At 43.6% G+C, this 15,678-nt stretch overlaps 1 protein-coding gene across 1 annotated transcript in view; it reads right to left on the reverse strand.

Annotated features, from left to right (window-relative positions):
* The window catches only part of LOC124602442 (serine/threonine-protein kinase VRK1), a 247,412-nt gene that overhangs the window by 165,756 nt on the left and 65,978 nt on the right, over positions 1-15,678 (reverse strand). Inside the window, exons 2-3 of the mRNA XM_047136321.1 lie at positions 13,379-13,578; positions 9,259-9,308 (exon numbers count right to left, since the gene is read on the reverse strand). Of these exons, the coding sequence (XP_046992277.1) occupies positions 9,259-9,308; positions 13,379-13,559 (231 nt within the window). The 5' untranslated portion in view covers positions 13,560-13,578. The remainder of the gene's footprint in view (positions 1-9,258; positions 9,309-13,378; positions 13,579-15,678) is intronic.

The following is a 15,678-nucleotide window of genomic DNA, read 5'->3' on the forward strand; positions in this document are numbered from 1 at the left end:
TGCTGAAGGCGGGCAAAAGCAGTACGGATGGCCGACTCCAGGCTCACCAGATTGTCGGTGGCGGAGCGGCCTTTACGGAACCCACCCTGAGACGGGGCCAGAAGGCCCCAAGACTCCAGTACCCAATTCAAGCGCCGGCTCACCATCCGTTCGAGAAGCTTGCAAAGAACGTTGGTTAGGCTAATGGGGCGGTAGCTGTCCACCTCCAGAGGGTTCTTTCCAGGTTTCAAAACGGGGATGACAATGCCTTCCCGCCATTGCGACGGAAACTCCCCCTCGATCCAAAGACGGTTGTAAAGATCGAGAAGGCGCCGCTGGCAGTCCACTGAAAGGTGTTTCAGCATCTGACAGTGGATGCCATCTGGCCCAGGAGCGGTATCAGGGCAAGCAGCTAGGGCACTGCGAAATTCCCACTCACTGAATGGAGCATTGTAAGATTCCGGGTGGTTGGTGCGAAACGAAAGGCTCCGACGTTCCAGCTGCTCTTTAATGGAGCGGAAGGCCTGGGGGTAATTCGCAGAAGCGGAACTCATAGCAAAATGCTCTGCCAAGCGATTTGCAATGACGTCGGAGTCAGTACAAACGGCTCCATTCAGTGAGAGCGCAGGGACGCTGGCAGGGGTCCGATAGCCGTAGACGCGTCGAATCTTGGCCCAGACCTGCGAGGGAGTGACATGGAGGCCAATGGTGGACACATACCGCTCCCAGTACTCCTTCTTGCCTTGGCGGATAAGGAGGCGGGCCCGCGCACGCAGCCGTTTGAAGGCGATAAGGTGGGCTAAGGAGGGATGTCGCTTGTGACGCTGGAGCACCCGCCGGCGATCTTTAATCGCTTCAGCGATCTCAGGCGACCACCAAGGCACAGCCTTCCGCCGAGGGGACCCAGAAGAACGGGGAATGGAAGATTCGGCGGCAGTAACGATTCCGGTGGTGACCGATTGAACCACCGCATCAATGTCATCAGTAGAGAGAGGCTCAAAAGAGGCAGTGGAGGAGAACAAATCCCAGTCAGCCTTATTCATAGCCCATCTGCTAGGGCTATGAGAAGAGTGACGCTGTGGTAGCGACAAAAAGAGCGGAAAGTGGTCACTACCACACAGGTCGTCATGCACACTCCATTGGACAGACAGTAAGAGGCTATGGCTACAGATGGAAAGGTCAATGGCGGAGTACGTGCCATGCACCACACTGAAGTGTGTGAAGGCACCATCATTTAACAGCGAGAGATTGAGCTGCGACAATAAATGCTCAACGATGGCGCCTCGACCAGTGGCCACTGACCCACCCCACAGAGGGTTATGGGCGTTGAAGTCGCCCAAGAGCAAGAAAGGTGGCGGCAATTGGGCGACCAGTGCAGCCAGGACATGCTGCGAGACATCACCATCCGGTGGAATGTAAAGATTGCAGACGGTAACAGCCTGTGGCGTCCACACGCGTACAGCGACAGCCTCTAAAGGCGTCTGGAGAGGGACAGACTCGCTGTGCAGAGTGTGAAGGACATATATGCAGACGCCACCAGACACCCTTTCATAAGCAGCCCGGTTCTTAAAATAACCCCGATAGCCACGGAGGGCGGGGGTTCGCATTGCTGGAAACCAAGTTTCCTGCAGAGCAATGCAGAAGAAAGGGCGAAGGCTGATAAGTTGGCGGAGCTCAGCTAGATGGTGGAAAAAACCGCCGCAGTTCCACTGGAGGATGATATTGTCCATGGCTGAGAAAGGCGTGTAAGGACTGGGAAGTCAATTTACGCCGCTTGTTCACTCACTGCCACCGATTCAGTACCCGTACGAGAGGCATCCATGGCGTCTGAGGGACCAGCGAGATCAAGGTCCTCAGCGGACGCTAGAATCTCGACTTCATCCTCAGACGCAGAGCGCGAAAGGTGCAGTGGGGTTGGTGCCACCGCAAGTTCTTTGGCCTTAGAGGTCTTTTTCTTGGACTTCTCTTGGTTAACCTTGGGTTTCACCGGCTGGGAAGGCTTCACTGATTCAGTCTCCGGGACAGAGGAGGATCGTGAAGCCCTACGCCCGGCCGCTGGTGAGGACTTATGCCACTGGCGGCCGTCATCCTTCCCGCTGGTGGAACCCTGGGAAGGGAGGGTCCCAAGGGAACTCTCACGGGCGAGAGTAGCCGAAGAAGTGAGACGCTTCTCCGGCTGAGAAGCGGGGACGGACGTCCCCGACGGGTGGGAGGAGGTTGCTCCTGAGGTAGGTGGTGCAGGAGTAACCGGTTGGGTAGAGCCCCCCACGGGCAAGGGGGCAGGAGGAGTCTTACTGCTTATCGAGCTGGCTGGAAGTCTCGGAACTGATGGGGCTAGCACAGGTGTTGTAGCAGCTGCATAAGAAGATGTCATTCTCACAGGATGGAGTCTGTCGTATTTCCTTTTGGCCTCAGTATAGGTCAGCCGGTCCAGGGTCTTATATTCCATGATTTTGCGCTCTTTCTGAAAGACTTTGCAGTCAGGCGAGCAAGGTGAATGGTGCTCCCCGCAGTTGACGCAGATGGGAGGCGGGGCACATGGAGTATCGGGATGAGATGGGCGTCCGCAATCTCGACATGTGAGGCTGGAAGTGCAGTGGGAAGACATACGGCCGAACTTCCAGCACTTGAAGCACCGCATCGGGGGAGGGATATAGGGTTTGACGCATCGGGGGAGGGATATAGGGTTTGACGTCACATCGGTAGACCATCACCTTGACCTTTTCCGGTAACGTATCACCCTCGAAGGCCAAGATGAAGGCACCGGTAGCAACCTGATTGTCCCTCGGACCCCGATGAACGCGCCGGACGAAATGAACACCTCTACGTTCTAAGTTGGCACGCAGCTCGTCATCAGACTGCAAAAGGAGGTCCCTATGGAAAATAACACCCTGGACCATATTTAAACTCTTATGTGGTGTAATAGTAACGTTAACATCCCCCAATTTGTCACAAGCAAGTAACCTGCGTGACTGGGCGGAGGATGCCGTTTGTATCAGTACTGACCCAGAGCGCATTTTAGACAAGCCCTCCACCTCCCCAAACTTGTCCTCTAAATGCTCGACGAAGAACTGAGGCTTTGTGGAGAGAAAAGACTCCCCATCAGCTCTCGTACAAACTAAGAATAGGGGCGAATAACTGTTACCTCCATCCTGAGACTTACGCTCTTCCCACGGCGTGGCCAGGGAGGGGAACGTTTTCGGATCGTACTTCTGAGCATTAAATTGAGCCCGAGAACGCTTAGAGACTGCTGGCGGCTGGTCGCCAGCGAGAGATGATGTACCACGCTTCATTGCGGGTCATCCGCCCTGATGCCACCTACTCCGACCAAGGGCCCTCCCCACGGGCGCCACCCAGCCACAGCAAAGGCCACCTGGCAGGATGGCCGTTGCCGGGAGTCCCGATACCCCAGGAGGATAGGCATCTACTCCTTGGCATACGTAGGGAGTTAACGGCGCAGGCATCAGTAGAGCGACCCCTGTGTTGTCAGGGGGCTACAACCAAGAGGGTACATGGCGGCCCCACCACAACGGACTGGCTACCGTGCTGGATCTTAGGTGCAAAAATGTCCAAGGTCGTCGCCGCAGTTAAAAGAAACACTGCAGAGGGCAGCGTGGTAATCGCACCCAGGGACGTATTCTCGCCCAAGAGATCGAAAACGAGCGGGACACCATTGCAACGACGAGCAATCCGGCTAAAGGTCTAATTGCACGGCGGATACAGTGCACCATGTAAGGCGCCCTTCCCCAATTGGCTCGCTCTTCGGATAAATTTAGAAAGATCGAGGTCAAACCCGAGAGGGGACCATCACATAAGGCCGAAACATGTGAGACTCCTTTTAGTCGCCTCTTACGACAGGCAGGAATACCACGGGCCTATTCTAACCCCCGAACCCGCAGGGGGGAGGAGCACTAGAATGATGGTGCTCTCCCACCACTGCGATGGAAGGATACCATCACACCAGATACGGTTGAAGCTGACAAGGAGCTTACTTGTAGTCAGATTAGAGTTGTTTAATCATCTGACTGTGGATCCAATCTGGCCCAGCAGCAGTGTCAGGGCAATGTGTAAGTGCACTGAGGAGCTCCCACTCTGTAAATGTTGCGATAGGATTCACAGTGGCGTGTGGTGAATGAGAGGACTTTCCCTTCGAGCTGCCGTTGAGAGCGCAAAGGGCTTGGGGGGGGGATTCTCCGACGCAGAGGCTTGAGCATAGTGCTCAGCAAAGTTCTCAGCAGTCACAATTGCATCGATAAGTAACACAATTTATTTTAACACTGGGAACACCTGTTGGGGTCTGGTACCCAAAAACATGTTTGATCCTTGCCCAGACTTGTAAAGGTGACGTATGGCACCCAATGGTGGAGACGTATCTCTCCCAACACTCCTGCTTCATTGTTTGATAAGTTGGCAAACGCGAGCACAGAGCTATTTAAAGGCTATTAGGTGCCCCAGGGAAGGGTGCCGCTTGCACTACTGTAGAGCTCGCCAATGATCCCTAATTGCTTCAGCAACTTCCGGCATCCACCAAGGGACTGCCTTTTGCCGGGGGCACCCTAAAGAGTGAGGGAGCATGTTTTCTGCCGCAGAAAGGACAGGAAGACGGGGAAGTGGTCACTACCACACAGATCGTCATGTGGTCTCCAGTGGATAGATGGGAGAAGTCCTGGGCTGCAGATTTATATATCAATGGCCAAATAGCTGCCGTGAGCCACACTGAAATGTGTGGCGGCCCCAGTATTTAAGAGGTCGAGGTTGAACTGAGACAATAAAGTTTAAACATCTCCGCCTTGGCCAGTAAGCACGACGCCACCTCGCAAGGGGTTATGGGCATTAAAATCTCCCACAAGTAGGAAAGGTTTAGGGAGTTGATCAATCAGTGTAGCTAATACATTCATGGGTACTGCGCCATCTGAAGGAAGATACACATTGCAGACAGTTATTTCCTGTGTCATCCTTATTCTGACAGCCACAGCTTCAAGAGGGGTTTGAAGGGGCACATGTTCACTACAGACTGAGTTTATGTCCTAAACACAAACTCCACCTGACAGTCGATTATAGTCACTACAGTTCCTGTAATATCCCTTATAGCCACGGAGGGCAGGGGTCCGCATTGCCGGGGACCAGGTTTCCTGGAGGGCAATGCAGAAAGCAGGTGTGAGGGTTAACTGTTTCCGTATCTCAGCCAGGTGGTGGAAAAAATTGCAGCAATTCCACTGGAGGATGACATCGTGAGACTGGGAAGGAATGGAACATTCAATGATGCAGTTTACTCCTCAGGGTCACCTGCTGCCACCGACTTATTGCCTGAGCAGTCTATATCCCTTGTGTCTCGAGGGTCCACCAAGATCTAGGTCCTCAGCAGACCCCAGAATCTCCACCTCATCTGCAGAAGCAGAGCTTGTAGGTAGTGTTGGTTTGGGCGCCACCACACTTCCCTTGGTCTTGGGGGTTTTCGTTTTGGATTTCTCTCGCTGCTCCTTGGGTTTCCCTGGCTGGGAGGACTTCACTGACTCAGTCTCCAGGACTGAGGATGAGTGTGAAACCCAGCGACCAGCCGCTTTTGGGCTCTTCAGGCACTGGCGGGTGTCATCTTTCCCATTAGCAGAAACCTGGCAAAGGAGTGACCCAAGGGACCCCTTCCTAGCGAGTGGAGCCGAAGAAGACTTCCCTGATGGTTGGTGGCGGGGGGAGGGGGGGGGGGGGGTTGATCCTGAAGTAGGTGGTGCAGGAGCAACAGGATCCCTCCCTGTTGCTCTTGCACAACCTACTTCGGGAGCAACATCCCCCACCATCAAGGGGGCATGTGTAGTAGTCCGGCTCTGAGAGGTGACTGGGGTTGGCAGAGCTGATGGGGCTACAACTGTTGTAGCGGCGGCGTAAGACGATGTCATACGTACAGGGTGTAGGCGCTCAAATTTCCTCTTAGGCTCAGTGTAGGTCAGTCGGTCCAGGGTTTTGTACTCAATGATTTTCCTTTCTTTCTGTAGAATCCTGCAGTCAGGTGAGCAAGGCAAATGGCGCTCTCTGCAGTTGACACAGATGGGGAGGCGGGACACAATGAGTACTGGGATGCGATGGGCGTCCGCCACCTCGACATGTGACGCTGGAAGTACAGCGGGAAGACATATGGCCAAACTTCCAGCACTTAAAGCACCGCATAGAGGGAGGGACATATGGTTTAGCGTCACAGCGGTAAACCATCACCTTGACCTTTTCGGGCAATGAATCACCCTCAAAGTCCACGATGAAGGCATTGGTAGCAACCCTGTTGCGTTTGGGTCCCCTGTGAATTTGCTGGATGAAATGAACACACCGCCGTTCTAAACTGGCGCGGAGTTCATCGTCAGACTGCAAGAGGAGATTGTGATGGAAAATGATCCCCTGGACCATGTTGAGGCTTTTATGGGGAGTGACAGAAACAGGAATATCACCCAGCTTGTCACAGGTGAGTAACACTCAGAATTGGGCTGGGGACACTGTCTGAATCAACACTGTGCCATTTCGCATTTTGGACAGGACTGTCACTTCTCCAAACTTATTCTCAAGGTGTTCAATGAAAAATTGAGGCTTCGTAGGTAGAAAGGCGTCCCCATTAGTTCTGCTACAGACTAAAAACCGAGGCTAATATGGCTCTCTTCGTTCTGTAGCCTTATGTTCCTCCCATGGTGTAGTGAAGGAGGGAAAGGATTTAGGGTCATACCTGTTGGCATTGTACTCGATCTTGCCCTTCTTAGAGACTGCTGGTGCCGTACGGTCACCAGCAAGAGATGACTTAGTTCACTCCATTGCAGGTCATCCGCCCTGACGCCACCCACTCTGATCAGGAGCTCTCCCCACGAGTGCCACATAGCCACAGCAAAGGCCAACTGGCATGATGGCTGTTGCCGGGAGTCCTGATGCCCCAGGAAGACAGGCATCTACTCCTTGGCACACATGGGGAGTTTACAGCTCAGGCACCAGCTGTGCGATCCCTGTGTTGTCAGGAGGCTACCACCAAATGGGTACATGACGGCCCCACCACAACAGACTGGCTACCATGATGGATATTGGGCGCGGAGAAATTCAGTACTGTCATGGGGGTGAAAGAGGACAGGAGACAATGGAAGAAGATGATATACCCCGGAATGTGTCCTCGCCGAAATAGTTAAATCAGAGGTGGAGATGCAAAGACATGACAAGAGGTTCAGGAGATGGAATCTAAGGGCACTATGGATAACTCGTGCACCACGTAAGGCGTCCTTCCCCATATGGCCCGCAATTCTGTAGAATTTTGAAAGTGGCAGGTCCAACCATAGAATGGGACCTGAACTTATAGGGTCGATACGTATGAGACTCTTTTTAGTCACCTTTTAAAACAGGCACGGATACCTCGGGCCTATTAGAACCCCTGGGCCCTCACGGGGACCGGACGGAATAGTCAGTATTCAGAGATGCGACAGTAACGATTATTCTAAGCAAAAAATCTAGTAAATATGGGCTCTAAAACGCATACCTCAATATATATGAGCATTCGTTCAATACAGAGATATGTTTCATGAAGATGAACATTGCTCATAGCTCTTTAGGTATGCATTTTAGAGCCCCTATCAAACTTTTTTTGCTTTGAATGACCATTTCTGTCATATCACTGGATACTAACCATTCCTCTTGCAACATCCCATAATTTCTTTTATATCTATCATTTGCAAACAAGGTTTTTTTAAGTTAAAAATGCCACTACAAATTTTTGACAATTACTTACAAGATCAGATAACCTTTTCTCAACCGATATCATCATAGTACTAGTCCAAAAACATTGTCACACATAGAATACACAGTGTACGTAAAAAGCCGATGATTTGTTTTATTTAACCTTAACCTTCACTTTCATTATAGTCTGGAAACCTCTGGAACTAACAAAAAAATTGGTTCAAATGGCTCTGAGCACTATGGGACTCAACATCTGAGGTCATCAGTCCCCTAGAACTTAGAACTACTTAAACCTAACTAACCTAAGGACATCACACACATCCATGCCCGAGGCAGGATTCGAACCTGCGACCGCAGCGGTCGCTCAGTTCCAGACTGTAGCGCCTAGAACTGCACGGCCACTCCGGCCAGCTTCTGGAGCTCAACAATAAATACTTGCAATATAGCAAGGAGCCAATTGAACACATGAAGCTTCTACAAAGGAATGTGTCCCAAAATAAACAAAAATAGCCATTTTGTACTAAAGGTCAAGAGACACCTCGCAAATCAGATACAGTACATACCATATAAATTTGCTTCATTTTCAACTCAAAACTATGCTGGATGTAAATCAAAATAAGAGAAAAATTTATCAATACTCGTGAAATAAAAGGCACGAATGATGCGCCAACTAAGGTATAAACTTTATAAATAGTAGGAGCTCCAAAATTAAATAACAACAACAAAGATAACACAAACTTATGGTTACCAAACAGTTACAGCTACAGAAATGAACAATTAAAAACTTGAGTCGTTTCTTCTTATTAAGCTTGAAAATACATGGTACATAAGACAAGTTTAAGTGTGCAATACACAGTTCCAGTATTCAAGCTTCACTTTACTGCACAATGCCCTCTGTTGTGAAATTTCCTCTTGAATTTTGGGGAGAATCAGGCATTAAAAATGGACTCCTTCCTTTCACTGGCAATGCTCTGACTGACTGAACTGTCTATACTTGATTCACAGACTGTCACAAAGCTTCAGACTGTTAGAATCTCTTATTACTCCTACTATAGTTAGACCATTCTTCATCACATAAAATAAATAAATAAAAATAAGAAACTGGAGACCCTGTGAGAGCCTTGAAAAGCAGCCAAGAGATTTTGGCACGTTAAAACACTTAATAATGTTGTGAGTCATGCTCGAGTAGCTCAGAAGGTACATGCATTACTCTAAAAAGGCAAGAGCTGGAATTTGAGTTTCATTTCAACTCACAACTCTGATTTATCAGGAAATTAAACACATATTTCATTAATAAATCAGTCACTTCTTAAAAAGTAAGTTACAATCCATTAGTCTTAGTTAGTTAAAAATTGTTTTATGTCACAGATTTATTCCTTCAATTACTTGGCACGGTAGACTTACATTGTAACATTTCTACTCAAATGTTCCCACATATTTTTAGAGCCTTCTCTCTCTCTCTCTCTCTCTCTCTCTCTCTCTCTCTCTCTCTCTCTCTCTCTCTCACACACACACACACACACACACACACACACACACACACACAAACACACACCAGTAAATAAAAAGCAATTCATTATTACTTACTATCTTAACTACAAAAGGGTACTCCGAGCTCTTTGAGGATTCATCCCGTGCTGCAAAAGAAAAGACCACTATATTTATCACACTTGAGAACCTGTAATATATCATCTACATTTCTTGTTCATCAAAAACAGAAAATTACACCTATACCACAACAGAATGGTGCATACTTGTTCCTATTATGTTCATCATTGTCAGAGGCTTCACAAGAACACACACATTCTACAATTTTTCGACAGTTTTCATAAAGAAAACTTGCAAGTACCGCTTTCAAAATTCATTAGTTACCAGCCGAAAAACAATTATGTTTGAATATTTTATTGTGAGTAAACAAAGCTTAAGCTTTTGACTAGTGATTGATATTTACTAACTATCAAGTGACAAACGTTAAATGTATTACACAGAAATTTTACAACTTAAAAATAACAAATTAGATTGATAACACACCAAAGGGTTCAATTAAATATTTCATCCCCACTGTATTACAGTATTAGACTGAAAAAAAAAAACCAGAGATTTCAACTGAATATTTCATCCACACTGCATTACAGTATTAGAGTCACTAAATTCTGAATCCTACTACATGCCAAATTTAGGAACTTATTTTGTTGACAGGTACACAAGTGCAAGCAAAAACTATAAGAGTGCATTTAGAGGCCTGGGGTTTTATCTTCAGATGAAGATTAGGGAGATTACATATTTGTTTTGTGAAACAACAAGTTTGTTAGCTCACATTATAATGTTACATAAGTCAGAGACAACATGCTGTTAAATTACTTCCAATATAGAACGTACCATGGAGAATTTTCCATTAACGGAGCAAGTGAGCAGTAATCTCTTAACAGAGAACTATATCAAAAGCCCAGTTCCTACCCCTTCCACTGCTATCCAGTTCAACTTCTTAACCCTCTAAGTACCAAGGGTTTCTGCCTGAAACCACCATTTTATTAATTTCTTTTTTGAATTACCAGTGCCTCTGGCATGAAATTACCACTGCTGTTGCTAGTGGGATTGTGTCTAGGAAAATAGTGAATTTGCTTTCAAATACCACCCACAAAATGACAGGTGGCTGTAAGCTTTATGGCCCTGTTGTCAGGAAGTGAAACTACCTCCTCAAAACAATTGATTGATTACTTTTTGCCAATGATGATAAAGGTTATATATTTTTCATTGTTTTGGGACTCAAAGGGTTAAGTCCTCACACAATTCCACAGTTAAATAACTGATATAAGTGATGTATGTCAAAATAGTCTCCATGAAAAAGAATAATGGTGTTGTCAACATACCTTTTGTAATAAATAATTGTATCTACAGAGTACACCCACATATAAAATTTACTGTTGATGTAGAAGACAATAAATTTCCAGGACCTAACAATATTTAAAAAAAGAAAACAGACAAATTTCAATATTTTAAGGATTTTGGCAAGCATAAATAGAAACATGAGATATGCCAAGGTAACTTTCCAGCTTGCTTTCAGCTGTCATGACATATGTGCATGAATTCCCTATGGCTGTGTCTTTGATGGGTACTGACAGTTACGTAAGTTATCTGACAATGGGTTATTTTAGCCCGATTGACATATATTGTATCTTATGATAATGTTCTCCATTCATTTTATTCCGTAAAAGTCTATAGCCTCATCATATCTACTGTCATATACTGATACTTAGCCAATATGTCCTCTACGATACATACACTTTTCCAGCATATTCTTATGTTTTAAATACCTTTATTTTTGTTCCATATTCTTCATATGTTATGACCAAATGATCTGCTCTAACAGACTCTTTGAAGTTGATAACTCTCCCTAATATTGTTCTTCACTTTTAAGATTTATCACTCTCCTTAAAGGATTTTTGGCATTTACTTAATTAAATGGTAGAGAATGTTAGCCAGTTCATTGTTTTAAATGTGATTTAAATGTTCTCCTTTGGATAAGGCTCTTAGTAATATTGATATTGGAACACTTATTGTTATATGAACTTTGCATTTGTACCTTATTATATATTACAAAAATTCCAGAGGACCCTGTCACTTGACCAATCTTACAAATATCTACACATATTCTGGTGAACATGTCTTCCTTTAACTTCCTGTTACTTTAAGCCTTGTATTTCCACACACACCCTAAATGAATGTAATGGGAATGTATATTTAATTTTTTTTGTCTCCTCTGTTGTTTTATGGTTGATATCTTTATCCTCTGTTATCTTCACTTGTGCTGTACCTTGTATTTTACTTCTGTACTCAACTGGTGTGACCACTAAGGTGTATGCACTTTACCAATATTTTTATTTTTGTTCCACATCACTTGTATTTACGATCAAATGATTTGTGATGATGGACTCTGCTAAGTTGACAACAGTAACCACTATTTCTCTTCTTGAATTCAAATTAATCACTTTTCCGAAAAACATTGATGGTTTATAAAATGAATTTGTTGTACAATTTATAAACATAGCTTAAGAAAGAAAAAATCTACTCTGCAACTTCCCATTTTTACTTATTTTGACTTTTTCCATCAGTCTGGTGGAACTGTTTTGTACTGTTACTCTGGCTGAAATATCCTGCTGGTACCAATCTCTGCATTGTACTAATTGCTATTCGTATTCTGTGTAGCTTCGTACCACTGACATGTTGTTGATCTGTTTATATATCACCTATAGGTATGCAGCTCCCCTAGTCAGTTTCTAATACCCTGTAATGTTGTTTTTCAACCTGAACCCGATTGACATATTTTTGTCAATGAATTTGCCCTCAGCTGCATTGCTATGTTTCCATTTTTATAATATGTGAGGTGTTTTTGTTTCAGTTTTATGAGTCCCACAGTGTAATGCTCTTGCCATTTGCATTTTATTTTTGTGATTGTAGTTATGTTTATAACTCATGCTCCAATTACAATGACACAGGTACAAGATAATAGTTTGTAACCGAAAATGGTAGTAAAATAAAAGAATCAAATACAGCTTTGTGTTGTGAATTCTTTGAAACATTTTTGCTTGTTGACAACTGCCTGAAGAAAATTTTTGTACCATAAATCTGTCAGCTGGTTGAGGCCCCCCGTGCTTGCACCTAACAGTTTGGTATTGATGCTTAATGTATGGAACAACTGAAGGTTTACACTTATCCCATGCCTGCTGCTGCCACCACCACATAATTCATAACATTTTAACTACGATATGTTGCCTAACAATAGAGAAAGTCTTGCATATTTTTATGATTTCTGCTACTATTGGAGGCTTCTGTCCAGTAAATTCTGCAGCTGGCTATTTAGGTTTTTAATGTTTCAACTAAATTTGTGCAAATGTATTCTCCTACTAAGGCCTACGCCAACTACCAGTTTCCATCTCTTTCTCACTATCTTCTTAACAATTTGTCAAGTTCCTATCTAATTGCTTGTAAGGAAAGAGCAGAGGTTCTCCTTTCGAACTTCTATCAGACAGTCTAGTCTTCTTTACGTGAAGCAATGAAAATATGAATTTCACCAAAAATTTTTGGCGAATTTAGCACAAACAAATGGCAATCATGGTTAATGCATGCATATACATCTGAACTAAGAGAGATCGAAATAACCATTGCCCAATTTGGCACGAACCAACTGAAGTAAATGTATCTGCTTTGTTCTGAAAACTCATTTCAAATGCAAGTAACTGATACGTAAACATCAAACTTTGTTAAACTCCAAAAACCTTCCTGATACACAAAATGAGAGAAGCAAAGAAGACAACATAGATGGAAACTGCTGGAGACTTCACTGAGCTACGTGAATGAGATGCATCTTTTCTTGCCATCATCAGGGGATCCAGTACACTGTAGTACATTGCTGCCCACATAACATTTCAAAGCTCTAGTTCCACAAGATGCCTTCACTGAGCATTTACAACAGTTTTATAAACTTTCTCAAAAATGTATTGCAGCCAATAGAGATTACTAGGAAGAACAAAAAAAAAAAGGAAAAAAGTTATTTTGTTAACCAATGGGAGCAAATAATTTTCTTCTACATGGTGCTTAACATGAAGTAAGTAGGCAGTCTTCAAATTGAGGAATTAAAAAAAAAAAGTCATTTGGACTTTCTTTTATATTACACCATAACACAGCACAATCATGAAAATAGGTTTACCAGAATAAATTTCTCCAAAGCCACCAATCCCTATAGAAGGCCCTATTTTCCAGCTCCTCTTATTCATATCTGTGAGAACTGTTCCCAGGGGAATTGGTTCTGGTAGTTTATAGCCATTAGCTGCTTTTCTCTTTGCAGGTGTCTTTCTTGCAGGCTTTGTCTTCTTCGGAGAAGCTGACATAATCACAGTTTTTGTGCACCTGCAAAAGAATATTTTTTTTTAATTATCTATTTCTGCTTGGTAATTTTAAGGTAAGATGATAATGCTTCAAATTATGTATTTCACAACTCTTCTATTGCAAAAATCAGCAAACAGCAGAAAGTTTACCAAATAACATTACCCCTTCATAGAGCACAAAAGGCATGAGTTTTAACTGTATAGTTTGAAACAAATCAGTGGTTTTTTAAAATCATTTACACTATTTCTACACACTGAGTTTATTAGCATTCAACAGGCTCTTGTAACCAGTGAAGATTGAGTCAAAAAATAACATTGTTCTGGTAGGAAATGAGATTTCCACGTAAGTCAAGGCTCATATAATAAAAAGTTGCTTCTATAAATTTAATACATGACACTCAGTACTGCACATAAGGAGCCGACAAGGAAGGTAAACGGTTAAATGCTGCATAGATCAAACTAATTTTATGACATGCGCAATTTGTAGATGTGTTTGTTTTACTATTTACTTCTATCCCAGAACTCATTTACGCCACAAGAAAAAAAATTAATAGAATACGTTATCTTTCATTTTATTGTCTTCAAACCTCTGAATGAGAAAGACCAATAATTCTTTGGTCCAGGCCACAGAAGCAATTAACAGTTCATAGTATGATGAGATACAGGCATCATCATATCACTACCTTCAATAACACAAAGCACAACAGCAAGTATTGCTATGTCCTTAGTGAAGTGAACAGATGAATACCAAAAGCGTACTGTCCTTTTAGCATCACTATCAGAAAGACTATAGCCTCTGCAGTAACAACAGTCCCAAATAACAATGGTACTAGAAGATTTAATTCACATCACCCACACCACTTACTAGCGTCAGCAGATTCATCTCCCATAATTATATTCTGTTATACAAAGAAGAGAAGTACTACAATTTATGTTCATAAGGATGAGCAAGCAAATATATGACTCTGAAGCTTGCTGATTTATTCTAGGAAATATCTTGTTTTAAAGCAGTAACATACAGGGTGAGCCACAAAGGGGTTTACAAAGTTTGAATTTTAGTAACTTGGACAAAAATAATAGAAATTGTGAAATTTTAAGGCACACATATGGTCACGGCATTAGTGATGATGTTTTACTGTTGAAGATGTTCAAAATGTGATTAATTTAAACTAAAATTTTAACTGCTCATCCTGCTTTTCCCTACAGCCTACTACAACATGATTTCCTTATTTTTAGATTTCCATACGTGCTACATGTCCTCATGAAAAAATAGCACAACTGTCCTTGTATCAAGGTATATTCATCAAACTGTATGAATTTCAAGAGTAATCCAATTTCTGCATGAACTATATTGTTATGAAGCATTTCCAGATTTCATGACACAAGACAACAACTTTAAATAATTATATTTACAGAAATACACAGTTTTTCAAATGGCCTTTTCTCTCATCCTCACAGAGCACATTCTGAAACAATGTTCTATCTCCATCATTACAGCTTTTAAATTAAATATAGCCTAATCAGAATAATTTCACCCAAAATATTTCTACATTTTTTAGACAACTCTTCCAGTTAGAAGACAGAGATGGGCAGACTACACGAAAGGAAACTTCGCTATCTCCTAAAACCGGTAGGAACATACAGAATGTTTTGTACCACATGATATTTAAAATGATGGACCATACAGGGCATTGGAATAAGTTGCACTCCTTACTGTACTGCCAAGGACAAAAAACTAGAGGAGGAAAATAACTTGTTGAACTACCTGTACTCAAACAGGCCTGAAACCATGAACACAAAGATAGAGCAGTTAGATACCTGCCTATTTCTGTTAAGGATTCCTCGTTTAAGTTGTTTTCAGTCAGCACATATTCCATTTCCCTCACTCTCTTTTTCCTAGTTAACATATACGACACAGTCTTCACCATTAACTGAAAACACACTCCTTGACTGCATTAAAAACTGAAGTGTCCGTACTTTCCAGGAACAAATACACATCATATATATTGTCATATTAATGCAATACATCAATAACTTTGGGCACCATTGCACACTATCATTATGTCAAACATGAGGCTACTCACAAAGATGCGAAGAATCCCAAAGATCCCTCTATGATAGG

The sequence above is a fragment of the Schistocerca americana genome, chromosome 1 (assembly GCF_021461395.2).
Source record: "Schistocerca americana isolate TAMUIC-IGC-003095 chromosome 1, iqSchAmer2.1, whole genome shotgun sequence".
In the NCBI taxonomy this organism is placed as follows: Eukaryota; Metazoa; Arthropoda; class Insecta; order Orthoptera; family Acrididae; genus Schistocerca; species Schistocerca americana.